Genomic DNA, 19,571 nt, shown 5'->3' with positions numbered 1-19,571 from the left:
TTAGTTCACCAACTGCTAAAATGTCTATGTTCACTCTTGCCATCTCCTGAAATAAAAGTTTACTATTCTTCATAGTAAGTGTGTGCTTGGTCGCTAAATCACATTCAACTCTTTTGGGACCCCATGGACCACAGTCTGCCAGGCTCCTCTGTTCAGAGGATTTTCCAGGCAAGAATACTGGAGTGGGTTGCCATTTCCTTCTCCAGGGGACCTTCCCAACCCAAAGATCGAGCCCACAGCTCCTGCACTGCAGGTGGATTCTAAACTTTTCTTCAAAACACATCAACTTTTTTTTACTAAACAATTTATTTGTTACTATAGGGTACTACTGCTATATCCTAATTAGAAATATCTATCAAAAAATCCTAAGCAACAGTTAAATTAAGGGTTGGCACTTAACCATAATTTGTGTGGAAAATTTATTCAGCTAGAAGAAATTTTCAATCAGTAACTTAGAAATAAATATTTGTGGCTAAAACTAATTAAAAAGCAATGAGACCAGTCCATTCTAAAGGAGATCAATCCTGGATGTTCACTGGAGGGACTGATGCTGAAGCTGAAACTGCAATACTTTGGCCACCTCATGCGACGAGTTGACTCACTGGAAAAGACTCTGATGCTGGGAAAGGTTGGGGGCGGGAGGAGAAGGGGACGACGGGGAATGAGATGGCTGGATGGCACCACCGACTCTGTGGACATGAGTTTGAGTGTACTCCGAGAGTTGGTGATGGACAGGGAGGCCTGGCGTGCTGTGATTCATGGGGTCACGGAGAGTCGGACACGACTGAGCGACTGAACTGAACTGAGAGCCTTCTTTGAGGACAGTGCGAAAACTACAGCCATCTATGAACCAGGCAATGCGTTCTCATCAGACTCAGAATCTGTCAATGTCATGACCTTGGAGTTCCTAGCTCTTAGAACAGTGGAAATCAATATTTGTTGTTAAAGCCACTCAACCTATGGTATTTTTGTTATAGCAGCCTGAGCAGACTAAGAGAGAACAGAAGTGGCTGACACCACCTCTTCTCTCCTCTTTTTCTCTTGAAAGCAGCCTTGATGCCCACAGTTCTGAATACTAATTTTTAACCATGAGGTACATTGTAAGAAGTCCAGAGTCTTGGCCTGGACTTTGATGCCAGCACCCTCTATTTCCAAACCTCCTGCTGTGAGGAAAAACTTAAACAAACAAAGAAAAAACCCTAACAAAATAACAACCACAAAAACAGAGAAAGAATTCCCTGGTGGTCCAGTGGTTAGGACTCTACGTTTCCACTTCAAGGGGCACAGGTCCAATTCCTTGCTGGGGAACTAAGATCCTTCAAGCTGTGTGGAACAGTCAGCAAAAAAAAAGAGAGAGAGAGAGAGAATCATGGTGCTAACGTGATTTTTAAGTAGTCTACAATATTCTGAAAAGAGTTTCAATGATCTTAATATTTCAATTTTTTAAATGCCTAAATGTTTCTAAAATATCTAGTATGTATAGGACAATGTAGCCAAAGTGTCTGTAATAACTATACTTAGGAGAAGTCAGTTTTTCTGTATATGTCTAAGTCAAAGGACTCACTGAAGAACTTTCTGGAAGTTGTAGCATAACTTGGTACCAGCAGTAAATAAGGACAATAACTTGAATGCACAATAGAGAATTTTAAATAGCTAGCCTCGGCAATTTGACCTTTAGTATATTTATCTACCCACCATCCAACCAAACAAAAAATATCTAGTACCTACTGTACCCCAGTAATTTAGTAGGAGAATTAAAGCAATAGGTTAGTCAAACACAACACTGAAAGTACTATGATAGGAGAATAGTATGCTATGGGAAGATATAAAATGGGTATAACCCACACTTCAGTGTTGTAAAAGGCATTTCAGAATTGAAACCTGAAAGATGAATACTGGTAGCCAGGTAACCAAAGAGAGAGTGCCATGCAAAGAGGCAGCTTTTAAGAAGGCCTGGAGAAACTACCTCTTACATAACAAACTCAAGGTGTTCAGTATGGCTCTAAAAGGAAAAGATTAGACTAGTAGTCAGAAGCAGCCAGACTACAAGGCCCTATATGTTAGGAACTTTAGTCAATTCAAGAACAGATTTTAGACAGATTCACTAAAGGCTTTTAAGTGTAGAAATGATCTGATTAGATTGCCATTTTGAAGAGATCCAGGCACAGTGTGATGGACAGTGTGTAGGCTGGCAATACAGAATGCAAATAGATCATTTATTGGACAGTTTGAGTTGCCCGTTTATTTATTCAGAAATATTCAAAGGGTATTTCTTATGTGCCAGACCTGGTATTCAGTTTGAATGAAAGAAGCTCCAACTCTTCAGAGTAGTAAGCATTACTTTCAGAGTAGTAAAAATAGTTTTGAAAAGTAAAGTGATTCCAGATACATTTAGGAGTTGAAAACAAAAGAAGGCAGCAATTGAGATGAAGGAGAGAGAACAGTTAAGAATGATGACCTGGTTTCTGGCTGGGTAGACAGTGGTATCCACTCAGGAAGAGAATGAGCAAAGCAAGCTTGTGAGTTAAGTTCAGTTTTGGACATGCTGGGAGACATTTATGTCCAATAAGGAACAGTAATATGTATCTGAAACTCCAGAGAGAGATCTGGACTTAAAAGCCTGTTCTTAGTAGGCTATCAGTTCCATGAAGGAAGAATTTTATTTTACTCACCACTGTATCCCAATAGCCTCAGTACCAGGCACACAGCTGGCCTTCAATAAATATCTGTTAAATGAATGAATGAGATACACATTTTGCAATACTCAACAAAATGATCACCAAACTGATCAGAATGGATTGTATGAGCTAGGTAGCATACAGAGTGAGAACTTAAGGGGATCTTAGAAAAAGCACCAAAGAACACCAATGCTAACGAGAATAAGAAGAATCCACAGATAAGCAAGAGGAAAACCAAGAGATTTCAAAGTTAGAGAACCAAAATATGTTTCTTACAGAATGAATGACCAAGAGAGACAAATGTTGCTAAGAAGTATGAGGAGTAAGACAGGAAACAGAAGACAGACATCTGAGAGTGTTATTCACTTTTGTGAATTTTCTTATTTTTTTCTTATTTTCAGTTTTTGTTTTTGGTTTGAGCCACACAGAACTTGGTCCTCCTACTAGGGATCAAACCTGTGCCTCTGCAGTGAAAACACGGGAGTTCTAACCACTTAATGCCAGGGAATTCCCATCACTTCTGTGAATTTTCAAGAATATCAGGAGAAGAAATTCTATTATGCTTAACATTTCATATCTAAATAATGACTCTACATAGCTAAATAGTGAGATGGACTGCTTACCCTTTTATAAGCTTGTTTGTTCTATCTAATACGCCTGCCTCTTTATTCGGTATCACCTCACCTTTCTTTCCTGTGTAACACCTATCACAATCTGTAATTAACTGGTTTGTTATTACAATATAAACTGTAAGAAAGGAAGGGCTACTTTTCTTGTTTGATCTGTTTGTGGACATATTCCCAGAGTCTAGAATAGTGCCTGGCTCAATAAATATTTCTTTTTTCTGATCATTTATGTATCCTGTTTATCTCCCTATGGGAATGGGATAGAGAAGAACTAAAAGATTATGGAGATTCCTCTCAGCCCTTAAAAAAATACCTGCAGGAAAAGCAAGTAAACATACATTTTAGGGACTTCCCTGGCAGTTCAGTGATTATGACTCTGTGCTTCCAATGCAGGGGGTGTGGCTTCTATCTTGGCGGAGAAAATAAGATCCCATGTGCTTCCTGGTGTGGCCAAAAAATAAATTTAAAAGAAACCAAGATTTTAAAAGAAAAAACATTTTAAAGCATAGTATCGAGAAACACAAAAATCCTAAATCCATGCCCTATAGAGGATCTAATCAGTGGGAGCTCAAATTACAAGAAAAAAATTATTCTTAGGCTCTATAATCCTAGTGGAGCAGGTAAGCAATCAGAAACAAGGTATCCTAAAATATATGTAAGACTAAAAAAAAAGTTGCCAGAGAAAACATTAAATGGAGGGTAGTTTCTCAATTTCTGCATTTCAAAGCTCAAAAGGGGAAAAATAATCCATTATACTTTTATACTATTATCTTAAAAAAATTTTAGACAATTTTAATTGCTTTGTAGAACTCAGGTTTAAATTTCTATTTATAGAAAAGTAGTTAAACTACAATAATTTCTTCCTTTCCAGCTGAGTGCCATTAGTTCACTATAAAAACATTAACTTACTCATCTCTACAACCGACACATGCTCTGCTCTAAAAAATGAATTCACAGCCTTCCCTGGCAGTCCAGTGGTTAAGACTCTGTGTTTCCACTGCAGAGGGTGTGGGTTCAATCCCTGGTTGGAAAACTAACATCCATATGCTATGCAGTACAGCCAAAAAAAAAAAAAAGCAAAACATAAATTCAAATGGAACACTAGACATTAGAAAATGTTCTTCTATGTAAATAAATTTGTGACTATATGGTTCAGTTCAGTTCAGTCGCTCAGTCGTGTCCGACTCTTTGCGACCCCATGAATCACAGCACGCCAGGCCTCCCTGTCCATCACCAACTCCCGGAGTTCACTCAAACTCATGTCCATCGAATCGATGATGCCATCCAGCCATCTCATTCTCTGTCATCCCCTTCTCCTCCTGCCCCCAATCCCTCCCCCATCAGTCTTTTCCAGTGAGTCAACTCTTTGCATGAGGTGGCCAAAGTATTGGAGTTTCAGCTTTAGCATCAGTTCTTCCAATGAACACCCAGGACTGATCTCCTTTAGGATGGACTGGTTGGACCTTCTTGCAGTCCAAGAGACTCTCAAGAGTCTTCTCCAACACCACAGTTCAAAAGCATCAATTCTTCAGCGCTCAGCTTTCTTCATAATCCAACTCTTTCATCCATACATGACCACTGGAAAAACCATAGTCTTGACTAGACAGACCTTTGTTGGCAAAGTAATGTCTCTGCTTTTTAATATGCTATCTAGGTTGGTCATAACTTTCCTTCCAAGGAGTAAGCGTCTTTTAATTTCATGGCTGCCGTCAGCATCCGCAGTGATTTTGGAGCCCCAAAAAATAAAGTCTGACACTGTTTCCACTGTTTCTCCATCTATTTCCCATGAAGTAATGGGACCAAATGTCATGATCTTAGTTTTCTGAATGTATGGTAGAATGCTTTAATTTTTAGGATAAGTACTTTAAGTACTGAAGGGCGAAGTGTCATAACATCTGCAATGTACTTTGAAATGGTTCACAATGTAAAAATATGTGTATGTATATATGTTGTATGTATAAAATTTGTTGTTGCTGTTCAGTCACTAAGTTGTGTCCAACTCTTTGTGATCTCATAGACTGTAGCACACCAGGCAGGTTTCCCTGTCCTTCATATCTCCTGAAGCTTGTTCAGACTCATGTCTGTTGATCGGTGAGCTATCTAACCATCTCATCCTCTGCCACCCTCTTCTTTTGCCTTCAATCTTTCCCAACATCAGGGGCTTCTCCACTGAGTCAGCTCTTCACATCAGGTGGCCAAAGTACTGGAGCTTCAGCACCAGTAATTCCAATTTATTTCCTTACATTTAAGAATTTGATCCATTTTATTTTTGTGTATAGTGTTAAGAAAATGTTCTAATCTCATTATTTTACATGCAACTGTCCAGTTTCCCCCCAACCATTTATTGAAGAGACTGTCTCTTCTCCATTGTATATTCTCACCTCCTTTGTCATAGACTAAGTGACCACTACTGAATAACAAGGATAGATAAGAAAGCCTTCTTCAGTAATCAACGCAAAGAAATAGAGGGAAACAATAGAATGGGAAAAACTAAAGATCTCTTCAAGAAAATTGTAGATACCAAGAGAAAATTTCATGAAAAGATGGGCACAATAAAAGACAGAAATGGTATGGACCTAACAGAAGCTGACGATATTAAGAAGACATGGCAAGAATACACAGAAGAACTATACAAAAAAGATCTTCATGACTCAGATAACCATGATAGTGTGGTCACTCACCGAGAGCCAGGCATTCTGGAGTGTGAAGTCAAGTGGACCTTAGGAAGCTTCACTACAAACAAAGTTAGTGGAGGTGAAGGAATTCCAGTTGAGCTATTTCAAATCCTTAAAGATGATGCTGTGAAAGTGCTGCACTCAATATGCAAGCAAATTTGGAAAACTCAGCAGTGGCCACAGGACTGGAAAAGGTCAGTTTTCAGTCTAATCCTAAAGAAAGGCAATGCCAAAGAATGTTCAAACTATCATACAACTGGATTCATCTCACACATCAGCAAAATAATGCTCAAAATTCTCCAATCCAGGCTTCAACAGTACGTAAACCGTGAACTTCCAGATGTTCAAGTTGTATTTAGAAAAGGCAGAGGAACAAGAGTTCAAACTGCCAACATCCCGTTGGATCATGAAAAAAGCAGGAGAGTTCCAGAAAAACATCTACTTCTGCTTTATTGACTATGCCAAAGCTTTTGACTGTGTGGATCACAGTAAACTGTGGAAAATTCTTCAAGAGATGGGAATACCAGACCACCTGACCTGCTTCCTGAGAAATCTGTATGCAGGTCAAGAAGCAACAGTTAGAACCAGGCATGGAACAACAGACTGGTTCCAAACATGGAAAGTATACGTCAAGGCTGTATATTGTCACCCTGCTTATTTAACCACAGAGTACATCAAGTGAAATGCCAGGCTGGACGAAGCACAAGCTGGAATTAAGATTACCTGGAGAAATATCAATAGCCTCAGATAAGCAGACGACACCACCCTTATGGCAGAAAGTGTGAAAGAGGAGAGTGAAAAAGTTGGCTTAAAACTCAACATTCAAAAAGCTAAGATCATGGCATCCAGTTCCATCATTTAATGGCAAATAAATAGGAAAACATTGGAAACAGTGAAAGACTATTTTCTGAGCTCCAAAATCACTGCAGATGGTGACTTCAGCCTTGAAATTAAAAGATACTTGCTCCTTGGAAGAAAAGCTATGACCAACCTAGACAACATATTAAAAAGTAGAGACATTACTCTGCCAACAAAGGTCCATCTAGTTAAAGCTATGGTTTTTCCCGTGGTCATGTATGGATATGAGAGTTGGACTATAAAGAAAGCTGAGCGCCAAAGAATTGATGTTTTTGAACTGTGGTGTTGGAGAAGACTCTTACAGCAAGAAGATCCAACTGTCCTGAATATTCATTGGAAGGACTAATGCTGAAGATGAAACTCCAATATTCTGGCCACATGATGGGAAAAAGTGACTCATTTGAAAAGACCATGATGCTGAAAAAGATGGAAGGCAGAAAGAGAAGAGAAAGACTGAAGGCAGGAGGAGAAGGGGAAGATAGAGGATGAGATGGTTGGATGGCCTGATCAACTCAATGGACATGAGCTTGAGCAGGCTCCAGGAGTTGGTGATGGACAGGGAAGCCTGGCGTGCTGCAAAGGTTGGACATGACTGAGCGACTGAACTGAAGTGACCATGGGTTTGTGTGTGTTTATTTCTGGGCATTTTATCTTGTTTCACTGGTCTATATTTGTTTTTGTGCCACTACCATACTCTTGATTACTGTACCGTTATAGTATAGTCTGAAGTCGTTTTGAGTCACTTCAGTCATGTCCGACTCTCTGTGACCCCATGGACTATATAGCCTGCCAGGCTCTTCTGTCCATGGCATTCTCCAGGCAACAATATTGGAGTGGGCTGCCATGCCCTCCTCCAGGAATCTTCCCAACTCAGGGATCAAATGCACATCTCTCATGTCTCCTGCATTGGCAGGCAGGTTCTTTACCACTGATGCCACCTGGGAAGTCTGAAGTCAGGACCCTGATTTCTCCAGATTCATTTTTCTTTCTCAGGATCCCTTTGGCTATTTGGGGTCTTTTGTGTTTCCATATAAATTTTAGAATTTGCTGTTCTAGTTCTGTGAAAAGTGTCAGTGATAATTTGATATAAATTGCATTAAATCTAAAGATCACTTAGGAAGTATAGTCATTTTGACAATAATGATTCTTCCAATCCAAAAACAGAGTATATCCTTTCATGTGTTTGCGCTTATCTCCAACTCTTTCATCAGTGTCTTATACTTTTCAGAATACAAGTCTTTGGACTCCTTAGGTAGGTTTATTTCCAGGTATTACGTTCTTTTTGATGTAATGGTAAATGAGATTGCTTCCTTGATTTTTCTTTCTGATCTTTTGATGTTAGTATATAGAAATGCAAGAGATTTCCATATTAATTTTCAATCCTACAACTTTACCAAATTCACTGATGAGCCCTAGTGTTTTTCTGGTAGCATCTTTAGGATGTTCTGTGTACAGTATCATGTATACTTCTAACAGTAACAATTTTACTACTTCTTTTCCCGTTTATATTACGTTTACTTCTTTTCTTCTTTGATTGCCGTGGCTAAGACTTCCAAAACTATGTTGAATAAAAGTGGTGACAATGGACATTCTTGCCTTGTTCCCAATCTTAGAAGCAATGAATTCAGCTTTTCACCACTGAGAATAATGTTAGCAATGGGTTTGTCATATATGGCCTTTATTATGGTCTCTATTCCCACCTTCTAGAGAGCTCTTATCATAAATGGGTGTTGGATTTTATCAAAAGCTTTTTCTGCATCTCCTGAAATGATCATATGCTGTCATTTTATTCTCACTTTGTTAATGTCGTGTATCACACTGATTGATTTGTGGATACTGAAGAATCCTTGCATCTCTGGGATAAATCCCACTTGATCATGGTGAATGACTCTTTCAGTGTATTGTTGAATTCAGTTTGCTAGTATTTTGCTAAGGATTTTTGCATCTATATTCATCAGTATCAGTTCAGTTCAGTTTCTCAGTTGTGTCCAACTCTTTGCAACCCCCATGGACTGCAGCACACCAGGTTTCCCTGTTTATCAACAACTCCCAGAGCCTGTTCAAGCTCATGTCCATCGAGTCAGTGATGCCATCCAACCATCTCACCCTGTCATCCCCTTCACCATCAGTATAACTGGCCTATAATCTTTTCTTGTAATATCTTTGTTTTTGGTATCAGGCTAATGGTGGCCTCATAGAATGAGCATGGCAGTATTCCTTCCTCTGCAATTTTTTTATAACAGTTTCAGAAGGATAGGTGTTAACTCTTCTCTAAATGTCTGACAGAATTCACCTGTGAAGCCTTCTGGTCCTGGACTTTTGTTTGTTGGAAATTTTTTAACTACTGTTTCAATTTCAGTACTTGTGAATCATCTGTTGACATTTTCTATTTCTTCTTGGTTCAGTCTTGAAAGGTTGTACCTAAGAATCTGTCCATTTCTTCTAGGCAGTCCATTTTACTGGCATATAGTTGTTTGTAGTAGTGTCTTATGATCCTTTGTATTTCTGTGTTGTCAACTGTAACTTCTCCTTTTTCATGTCTTGTTTTATTGATTTGAGTCCTCTCCTTTTTTCTTGATGAGTCTGGCTAGAGGTTTATCAATTTTGTTTATCTTCTTAAAGAATCAGCTTTTAATTTCATTGATCTTTGCTACTGTTTTCATCTTTATTTCATTTATTTCTGCTCTGATTTTTATGTAATTTTTTTCCTTCTACTAACTTTGGGCTTTGTTTGTTCCTCTTTCTCTAGTTACTTTAGGGGTAAGGTTAGCCTGTTTATTTGAGATATTTCTTGTTTCCTAAGGTAAGAAGGTATTGCTATAAATGTCCCTCTTAGAACTCCTTTTGCTGTATCCCAAGTGTCGGACCATCATGTTTTCATTGTCATTTGTCTCTAGCTATTTTTTCATTTCCTCTTTGATTTCTTTAGTGATCCATTAGCTGTTCAGTGACATATGTTTAGCCTCCACGTGTTTGTGTTTTTTTAGTTTCTTCCCCTGTAATTGATTTCTAATCCCATAGCATTGTGGTCAGATAAGATGCCTGATATAATTTCAATTTTCTTAAAGTTATCGAGGCTTGATTTGTGGCCCAAGATATGATCTGTCCTAGAGAATGTTCCGTGTGCAGTTGAGAAGAAAGTGTATTTAGCAGCTTTCAGATGGAACATTATTTAAATATCAATAAAGTCCATCTGCTCTAATGTGTCATTTAAGGCCTGTGTTTCCTGATTTTCTGTGTGGATGATATGTTTCTTGATGAGAGTGAGTTATTAAAATCCCCAAAATTATTGTGTTCCTGTTGATTTTTCCTTTTACAACTGTTAGTATTTGCCATAGATACTGAGGTATTCCTATGTTGGATGCACACATATACATATATACAATTGTTATATCTTCTTGGATTGATCTTTTGATCATTATATAGTATCCTTCTTTGACTCTTGTAACATTCTTTATTTTGAAATCTATTTTGTCTGATATGAGTACTGCTACTCCAGCTTTCTTTTATTTCCATTTGCATGGATACTTTTTTCTATCCCCCACTTTCAGTCTGTATGTAAGTACCAGAAGTCTTAAGTGAATTCCACGGCCTTGTACTGAAGCTAATAACTAAATATCACTGGCCAAAATTTCAAAATGTATAGAATTCACACACATATATTTTTAAATATCAGCTTTTTTGATAGACACATTACATACATTATTAAACTGCTTCCATGTTGATATTTCTTCTCTCAACCTAGAAATTTGGGTAATAGCTACATTCATTGTAAGTGCTGAGCACAGAAAAAAAAAAAAAAAGGTGTTTTTAAAATAATTCAACCCTTAGTCAAGGGAACAAAAGAAAATGTATTTGGCTACATTATTCTAATACTAGTTCTCCTGGGAACCAAAAGTATTTAAGTATGTCAGTTCAGTTCAGTTCAGTTCAGTCGCTCAGTCGTGTCCAACTCTCCGCGACCCCATGAATCACAGCACGCCAGGCCTCCCTGTCCATCACCAACTCCCGGAGTACACTCAAACTCATGTCCACAGAGTCGGTGATGCCATCCAGCCATCTCATTCTCTGTCGTCCCCTTCTCCTCCCGCCCCCAACCTTTCCCAGCATCAGAGTCTTTTCCAGTGAGTCAACTCGTCGCATGAGGTGGCCAAAGTATTGCAGTTTCAGCTTTAGCATCAGTCCCTCCAATGAACATCCAGGATTGATCTCCTTTAGAATGGACTGGTTGGATCTCCTTGCAGTATAAGGGACTCTCAAGAGTCTTCTCCAGCACCACAGTTCAAAAGCATTGATTCTTCGGCGATCAGCTTTCTTCACAGTCCAACTCTCACATCCATACATGACCACGGGAAAAACCATTGCCTTGACTAGACGGACCTTGGTTGGCAAAGTACTGTCTCTGCTTTTTAATATACTATCAAGATTGGTCATAACTTTCCTTCCAAGGAGCAAGCGTCTTTTAATTTCATGGCTGCAATCAGCATCCGCAGTGATTTTGGAGCCCAAAAATATAAAGTCTGACACTGTTTCCACTGTTTTTCCATCTATTTCCCATGAAGTGATGGGACCAGATGCCATGATCTTTGTTTTCTGAATGTTGAGCTTCAAGCCAACCTTTTCACTCTCCTCTTTCACTTTCATCAAGAGGCTTTTGAGTTCCTCTTCACTTTCTGCCATAAGGGTAGTGTCATCTGCATATCTGAGGTTATTGATATTTCTGCCAGCAATCTTGATTCCAGCTTGTGCTTCTTCCAGCCCAGCGTTCCTCATGATGTACTCTGCATAGAAGTTAAATAAGCAAGGTGACAATATACAACCTTGACGTACACCTTTTCCTATTTGGAACCAGTCTGTTGTTCCATGTCCAGTTCTAACTGTTGCTTCCTGACCTGCATACAGGTTTCTCAAGAGGCAGGTCAGGTGGTCTGGGATTCCCATCTCTTTCAGAATGTTCCACAGTTTATTGTGATCCACACAGTCAAAGGCTTTGGCATAGTCAATGAAGCAGAAATAGATGTTTTTCTGAAACTCTCTTGCTTTCTCCATGATCCAGCGGATGTTGGCAATTTGATCTCTGGTGCCTCTGCCTTTTCTAAAACCTGCTTGAACATCTGGGAGTTCACGGTTTACATACTGCTGAAGCCTGGCTTGGAGAATTTTGAGCATGACTTTACTAGCGTGTGAGATGAGTGCAATTGTGCGTATGTAGTGTGTATTAAAGGTAAGCTAAGGAATCCAAGAAACTCACTCACCAAACACATGCACAGAACTGGATCAGTGACCTGTGGCATATACCACAGTAATCTAGTAAGTAGTTTTTACTCAACTAATCCATCCTGGTGCCTTAGCCACTGTCATAGTCTCTTCTGTGATTTTAAATAAGTAAAATGTGAATGTCACTATCCCAGGGACACATAATAGATACTTAGATACTTAAATTCAGAAATCTCTGAAAGGTAAATGGTAAACTGTTAGTTGCTCAGTTGTGTCTGACTCTTTGCGACCCCATAGACTAGCCTGCCAGGCTCCTCCGTCCACGGAATTTTCCAGGCAACAGTACTAGAGTGGGTTGAGATTCCCTTCTCCAGGGGATCTTCCTGACCCAGGGATCAAACCTGGGTCTCCTGATGCAGGCAGATTCTTCACCATCTGAGCCACCAAGAAATTCTGAAGGTACATGGTAATATCTATCTTAATAGCTAAACAATAATTATCTCTAATTACCATTTCAAAAGGTGACATACACACCCTCTCATCAAAGCAAGCACCATCCCCTTAAGAACAGATTGTTCATTTCAGAAAGTGCCTGGAAGGAGGGAGTGACAGGGGCAAGGACACATCTATTCTGACAAGGGGCAGTGTGAAGCTTATTTCAATAGTTCTGCAAAAAAAAAAAGGTATTTTCAAAATATGAAAATATTTATTTTTAAAATGTACTGGTTTTATTATAAATTCATTTGCATATACAGAGATCAATCAAGCACTAAAGTGTATTTTGAGCATTCTAAAACTTAGGTTTAAAGAAGTTAAGATGTAACAGCCCAAAAAGCTGTTGACCCTTGCTGTAACTAAACCAAGAGAGAAATGAAGCCAGCACCTCAATTATCCTTGGACCAAAAATCTTTAGTTCCCTAGAGATATCACAAGATACTGGTTTTAAAAACCACTGGATTTCTTGGATTCCTTAGCTTACCTTCCTTGGTGGCTCCATGGAAAATATTCTTCCTGCCAATGAAGGAGATCCGGGTTCAATCCCTGATGCAGGAAGATCCCACGTGCCACAGAACAGCTAAGCCTGTGTGCCACAACTACTGAGCCTGTGCTCTAGAGCCCAGGAGCCGAAACTACTGAAGTACACATGTCCTAGAGCCCGTGCTCCAAAAGAAGCCACCGCAATGAGTAGCCTGCATACCACAACTAGAGAATAGCCTCCCGCTCACCACCATGAGAGAAAAGTCCATGCAACAACAAACATCCAACACAGTCAAATACAAATAAGATTAAAATTAAAAAACACTGAACAAGTGGTTTGAAAACTTCATATCAAATGTTGTTCAATGGACCAGCAAATTGCTCTGTACTAACTGATCATCTGTGCATATAAATAAACCACCATTCCACTACTGCTCCACTGTAGTGAAATAAAACCTACTTTTTAAATTATTATTATTTTGCCTCACTGTGCAGTATGGGAGCTCTTAATCCATCCCTTCCCCACAACCAGGGATCAAACCCATGCCCCTGCAGTGGAAGCTCAGAGTTCTAACTACTAGACCACCAGGGGATTCCCAAAACCTACTTAATAGCAAGTTAAATTCCTTTTGAAGCAAGAGTAATAGAATTAAAACTAAAGAACCATCATAAATATCAATTCAAATAACAACTCTGCCAAAGAAACAAAATAAACAATGTTGAAGCAAATATGGAATTTCTTCTTTTAAGATCCTAAGTCCTCAACAAATATAAGCTAAAGTATTCAAAATTACTCTTCACTCCTGTCTTGAACTGAAAAGACTTCAAATATTCCTAAGTGTTTTCTGACAAAGTTAACTTTCACTGTAAATTATTTCACAAACAAAAATTAATTTCCTTAGCATTTTTGAATAAATTATTTTTATGGGGACTTGCCTGGTGGTCCAGTGGCTGAGGCTCCGCACTCCCAATGCAGGGGGCCTTGGTTCAGTCCCTGGTTAAGGAGTGTGATCCCACATGCTGCAATTACAGATCCTGCATGACTCAACTAAGACCACGCACAGCCTCAATAAATAAATTTTAACGTTAAAAAATAAAATATTTCTATGAAAGAGTAAGAACTATAACATCAGTTTTTAAAAACCAACATCCATGCCTGCCTTCCTGCCCACAAATCTCATCATTCACTCTCATGTGCACAGACTTCCAAAGAAAACAACCTGATTACAAGTCTTCATATGCTGTGCTGTGCTTAGTAGCTCAGTCGTGTCAGACTCTTTGAGACTCCATGGACTGCAGCCTGCCAGGCTCCTCGGTCCATGGGGATTCTCCAAGCAAGAATACTGGAGTGGATTGCCATGCCCTCCTCTAGGGGATCTTCCCAACCCAGGGATCAAACCCAGGTCTTCCGCATTACAGGTGAATTCTTCACTGTCTGAGCCACCAGGGAAGCCCATGAATACTGGAGTGGGTAGCCTATCCCTTCTCCAGAGGATCTTCCTGACCCAGGAATCAAACTGGGGTCTCCTGCATTGCAGGCAGATTCTTTACCAGCTGAGCTACCAGGGAAGCCCGTAAATCTTCATATAATACATCAATTGTTACTGCTTTAAGTGCTGATTCATTGGGAAAAAGTTAATTAGAAAATTCTCAGTAATATCCCTCATCTATGCATTTAATCACTCCATTTTAGACAAAAACCCACAGAAAAGCAGTAAAAATCACATAATCACAACATCTTCTTCCCAGCAAAGATATTCTGTCTTCATATATGCTTCTACTACTCAAGGAGGATGAAGAGGGTACACCTTCATTTTTATGTGCAATCTACCTCCAGTCAATCATGCGAAACTCTCACTTTAAAACTAAATTCCCTATGTATAACTGGATCACTTTGCTATACACCTGAAACTAACAGAGCACTGCAAATCAACTATATTTCAATAAAAAAAATTTTAAACGAATTTCTTAAGAAAAGTTTTCTTTAATTCATTTGCCTATTTCAGGGAAATTTTTTTTTAGTTACTCAAAACAAATCATGTCTATTCTAAAGGAATCAGAACTTACACAAACAAAAACATAAAAAACACTAATATATTCTTCCCAAGAATAACATCTCTCTCCAGATTTTTTTTTTTTTTTTGGTCCATGCCACACAACTTGTGAATTGTTTTTTTAATCACTGATTTAATAGATCAATTAATAGATTGATCTGTTCATAGATTCACAAGGTTTACTCTGGATAGAGAAGACAGGAAATGTTGAGTTGAAGAAGCGAAATTTAAGCTGAGTCAAAAGTGAGGAGCTAGTCAGGACGAAGCTCTGAGGGAAAAGTATTCTAGGCCAAGGGGGCGAAGGCATCAGACAGTACTTGCTTAAACGGAAAAAAAATATCGAAGGCATCAGACAGTACTTGGTTAAATGGAAAAAAAATATATATGATTGGGGACTTCCCTCGTAGTTTAGTGGCTAAAGCTTCGTGCTCCCAATGAAGGGACCAGGGTTACATCCCTGGTCAGGGAACCAGATCCCACATGCCTCAATAAAGTCAAAGATCTTGTGTGCCACAACTAAGACCTGGCACAGACAAATAAATAAATATTTTAAATATATACTGTTGCTGTTCTGTCGCTAAGTCATATTCAAATCTTGGCAACCCCACGGACCACAGAATGCCAGGTTTTCCAGCCCTTCATTATCTACTGGAGTTCGCTCAAATTCAAGTTGATTGAGTCACTGTTACCATCCTACCGTCTCATCCTCTGTCACCCCCTTTTCCTCAAGCCCTCAATCCTTCCCCAGCATCATGGTCTTTCCTATTGAGTCCGCTCTTTGCATCAGGAAGCCAAAGTATTAGAGCCGCAGCATCAGGTCTTCCAATGAATGTTCAAGGTTGATTTCCTTTGGGACTAACTGGTTTGATCTTGCTGTCCAAGGGACTCTCAAGAGTCTTCTCCAGCACCACAATTTGAAAGCATCAATTCTTCGGCGCTCAGCCTTCCTTATGGTCCAGCTCTCACATCCATACATCACTACAGGAAAAACCACAGCTTTGACTATATATATATATGCCTGGAGCAGGGAGCCCAAAGGGGAGAGTGGTAAGCTATAAAATGAGATTTCTTGACTAGCATTTGAAGTTATATAAAGTTTTAAAAATGATTTTATAAATCTATATAAAATCAGCCCTTCCTCAGATTGTTTTTATAGACTGAAAACCAGCAGGTTAAAGCCTCACAACGAATTCAAATAAAAGCAAAGGAAAAGATAGAAGGTATTCAAATTAAGTCAAATCATTATAAAAAAGATTAAATTTCTTATTTAAAGGTCTCAAAACTTAAAGAAAATTAAACACAGAATCATTTCTGCATATTTACCTAAGAGAGACTGAATTTCTGAGTACTTGGGTAAAACTTGATCTATGATCTTATATGAAAACTGGTAACAAGATGATTTTACATTTGTGGTCATCTAGCCATCAATGTTCTTAGTCTCAGGTCATGTTTCATTACAGAGAATTTTCCGGCATATTTGAAAAAGCATAAATTACAAAAGAAGTCATTGGATATCTACTTTTTACATGTCATTTACTTGAGAAATTAATATATAATCCAGAGTCTAGCAGCTGCAGTATTTTCTGATTCTGCAACCTGTGGCAGATGGCTTTCCTGGCATGTGTGACCCTGGCATTTTGCCCATGTTTACACGAACTGACAGGAGTTTAAGGCTGATGGGAGTAATTTCTTGCTTTTTAAAATTATTTATTTACTTATGGCTATACTGGGTCTTTGCTGCTGTGTGTGGGCTTTCTCTAGCTGCAACAAGCTGGGTGAGGGCGGACAACTCTTCCTTGGGATGTGCAGGTTTCTCATTGCAGAGGCTTCTCTTGTTGCAGAGCACAGGCTCTAGGGTGTGTGGGCTTCATTAGTTGTGAAGTGCACAGCCTTAGTTGCCCCACGCCACGTGGAATGTTTTCAGAACACAGATCAAACCTCTGTCCCCTGAATTTCCAGGCAGATTCTTAACCACTGGACCACCAGGGAAGTCCAACAATTTATCTGCGATAATAAAGTCATGCTGGGCCTGTTCCTCACCTCTGTGTATATTCAGTTAATTTCACAGTCTTCCCATGTACATCCATAAAATAGCAAGGGCCTATCTGAGCATGAAGACATGGCAAGTCATCTCAGGAGTAGTACATAAGCTCCATTCCATAAAAAGTGCTAGTAAACTAGTGGAAATTGTGATTCCATCCTTAGATTTTCTTTTCCAACCTTTCCTTCCATATATACTTGGAAATACTTTTGAAATAAAGTCAGTTTTGTTTGGCAAATTCAATAGCATCCGTTTGAGACAAATGGATCACAAAATCAGAACTAAAAAGCATCACCCAGTCAAACTTAAGGAAAACAAAAACTATTTGACCTTGTACAAAGGTATTGAGTAAAAAAAGTTTAAATGGTGGTACTATTTAGTGTCAGGAAATTAGCTGCACATGGTTAAAACTTCCAAGTATTTCTGAAAGACAGTATGTCATTCCTTCAATAATTAGTTATTTAGCTTCCTTCTTGGAGAAGAAAATGGCAACCCACTCCAGTGTTCTTGCCTGGAGAATCCCAGGGACGGGGAAGCCTGTTGGGCTGCTGTCTATGGGGTCGCACAGAGTTGGACATGCCTGAAGTGACTTAGCAGCAGCAGCAGCAGCTTCCTTCTATCACCATATATTTAGCCAGGTTTGCTAGATGCTCAGGAAACAAAGATGAATAGGACACTTCACCTGCATCAGATAAACTCCACAGAAATAATGCCAACACATCCTGAAAGCTAGAATCCTTGACCGCCTCAAGAAGTTAAAGATCTATCACTTGCACTCCAGAGCTCCAAAAGGTTCAAAGTCAAGGTTGGGGCACCGAGGTCACTAAAGTTAAAAGCTGAGGTATTATAAAGTTAAAAGCTGGCCAAGTGCAGTCTCTGAAAAGAGTTGCCAACTGTCACCCACACCTCCTTAACCCGCCCCCTACCACTTTCCCGTCCTTTTTATAAATAGTTTTTAAAGGGAACTGTCCAAGGTTACCACCTGACAAGGAAGAATGCATTGATGTGGCATACCAATAAAATAAAATTGTGTACGCTCCATATTTACAGAGTATTCCCATACAACATCTAAGTGTCGACAAAGTATCAACCAAGGCACATAACACATAAAATAAAACTTCCTCAGTAGGGTTAAAATATCAAGAAACTGACCGAAAGAGGAAGATATCGAACTTCCCAAAGCAGCAACCCCCAGGAAAGGTACTGGAACCAGCGGAAGTTACATATCCAGGACAGTTGTTTAAAGGCGCTCCACCCACCACCCCAAGGTAAAAGTTTGAAACGCCGTATGACTACCCCACAGTGGTCGGAAACTTCCCTAAACTACAAGAGGCAAGCAGATACCCTAAAATCCCGCTCTCAGCCAACCCCAGGTGCCCTCAGGCCAGGCTGGGGCTTCCTCCCCAGGCCTTGCTTCCCCCATCTCACTCTCTTCTCCAGGACACTCACCCATCTCCCTGGGCGTCCAATGCTGGCGGGGGTACTGGGGCCTCTCGGCCGCCAGGCTTATTCCGACGAGCCTCGGACTCAGGCCTGCCCCACGGAGGCCGGCGCGCCGCCCCTCCGAGACGGCCCGCGACCCCCCGGCCCTCGGGCCCGGCCCTTACCCTCCCCTCTGGCCGGCCTCACCTCCTCTGCGTGCTTGCGCAGCGCCTTCTCCCGCTCGTACTGGGTGATGAGCTGCTCGTTGTCGTCCCGGAGCAGCTCCAGCTCCACCTGGTGCTCTTGGTCCTGCGCGAACACCGAGTCCAGGTTCTCCAGCACGGCTACCACCAGTGGCATCAGCTCCTTGACCACCTCCTCGTCGTAGCGCCCGATGAGCCGCTCGAACTCGCGGTAGATGGAGCCGGCCAGGCCGGACACCCGCTCCGACATCACGGCCCCGGAGCCGCCGGGCTCCTCCTGGTACACCACACCGTCCTCCAGCTCCATGGTGGCGGGCTGCCCGCCGGCCGGGGGCGTCTCCGGCTGAGGGGGCGACAAGGGCCCGCACGGGACGGGGCCGCTGCGGCTGGAGCTGGGGCTGGGCCCGGCGGGGTGGGGGCCCGAGCCGGAGGAGGGGAGGGGTGAAGCGAGCGTATTCAGCCCAACCGCCGCTGCACCAACTGCCGGGGCGGCCGGGCTGCGCGCGCCACACGTCACTGAAGGGGCGGGCTCCGCCCGTGTCGGCCCGTAGGGCGGGACCCCGCAGGAGGCCAGGCGCGGCCGGGGGCGGGGCCAATGCAGCACCCTGCGCCGGCGGAGGCGGCGTTGCGTCAATACTGGGCGCCGCGCGGACGCCGCGTCAGCCGATGGGAAAGGCTGCGATAGGAGGGTGGTGAGAAGTACACACCCCAGGCGCGATTTGCGGGGCGAGCCCCAGTGGAAACAGAGGGCTTCTGGAAGAGTGATTAGCAGTCCAGAATAGCTAACATTTTAATACTTTTTACAGCGCACAAAGGGCT

General features: G+C 41.0%; 1 protein-coding gene across 4 annotated transcripts in view; it reads right to left on the bottom strand.

Moving 5' to 3' along the window:
• The window catches only part of SPAG9 (sperm associated antigen 9), a 161,932-nt gene extending 142,685 nt beyond the window's left edge, over nt 1–19,247 (bottom strand). For all 4 annotated transcript variants that reach the window (XM_055407539.2, XM_055407540.2, XM_055407541.2 and 1 more), the window contains exon 1: nt 18,757–19,247. In XM_055407539.2, the coding sequence (XP_055263514.1) occupies nt 18,757–19,059 (303 nt within the window). In that variant the 5' untranslated portion in view covers nt 19,060–19,247. The remainder of the gene's footprint in view (nt 1–18,756) is intronic.
• Nucleotides 19,248–19,571: the final 324 nt, after the last annotated feature.

The sequence above is a fragment of the Moschus berezovskii genome, chromosome 20 (genome assembly GCF_049115385.1).
Source record: "Moschus berezovskii isolate FMDL1 chromosome 20, NW_MosBer_1.0, whole genome shotgun sequence".
Classification (NCBI taxonomy): Eukaryota; Metazoa; Chordata; class Mammalia; order Artiodactyla; family Moschidae; genus Moschus; species Moschus berezovskii.
This window is presented reverse-complemented; position numbering and strand designations above follow the sequence as displayed.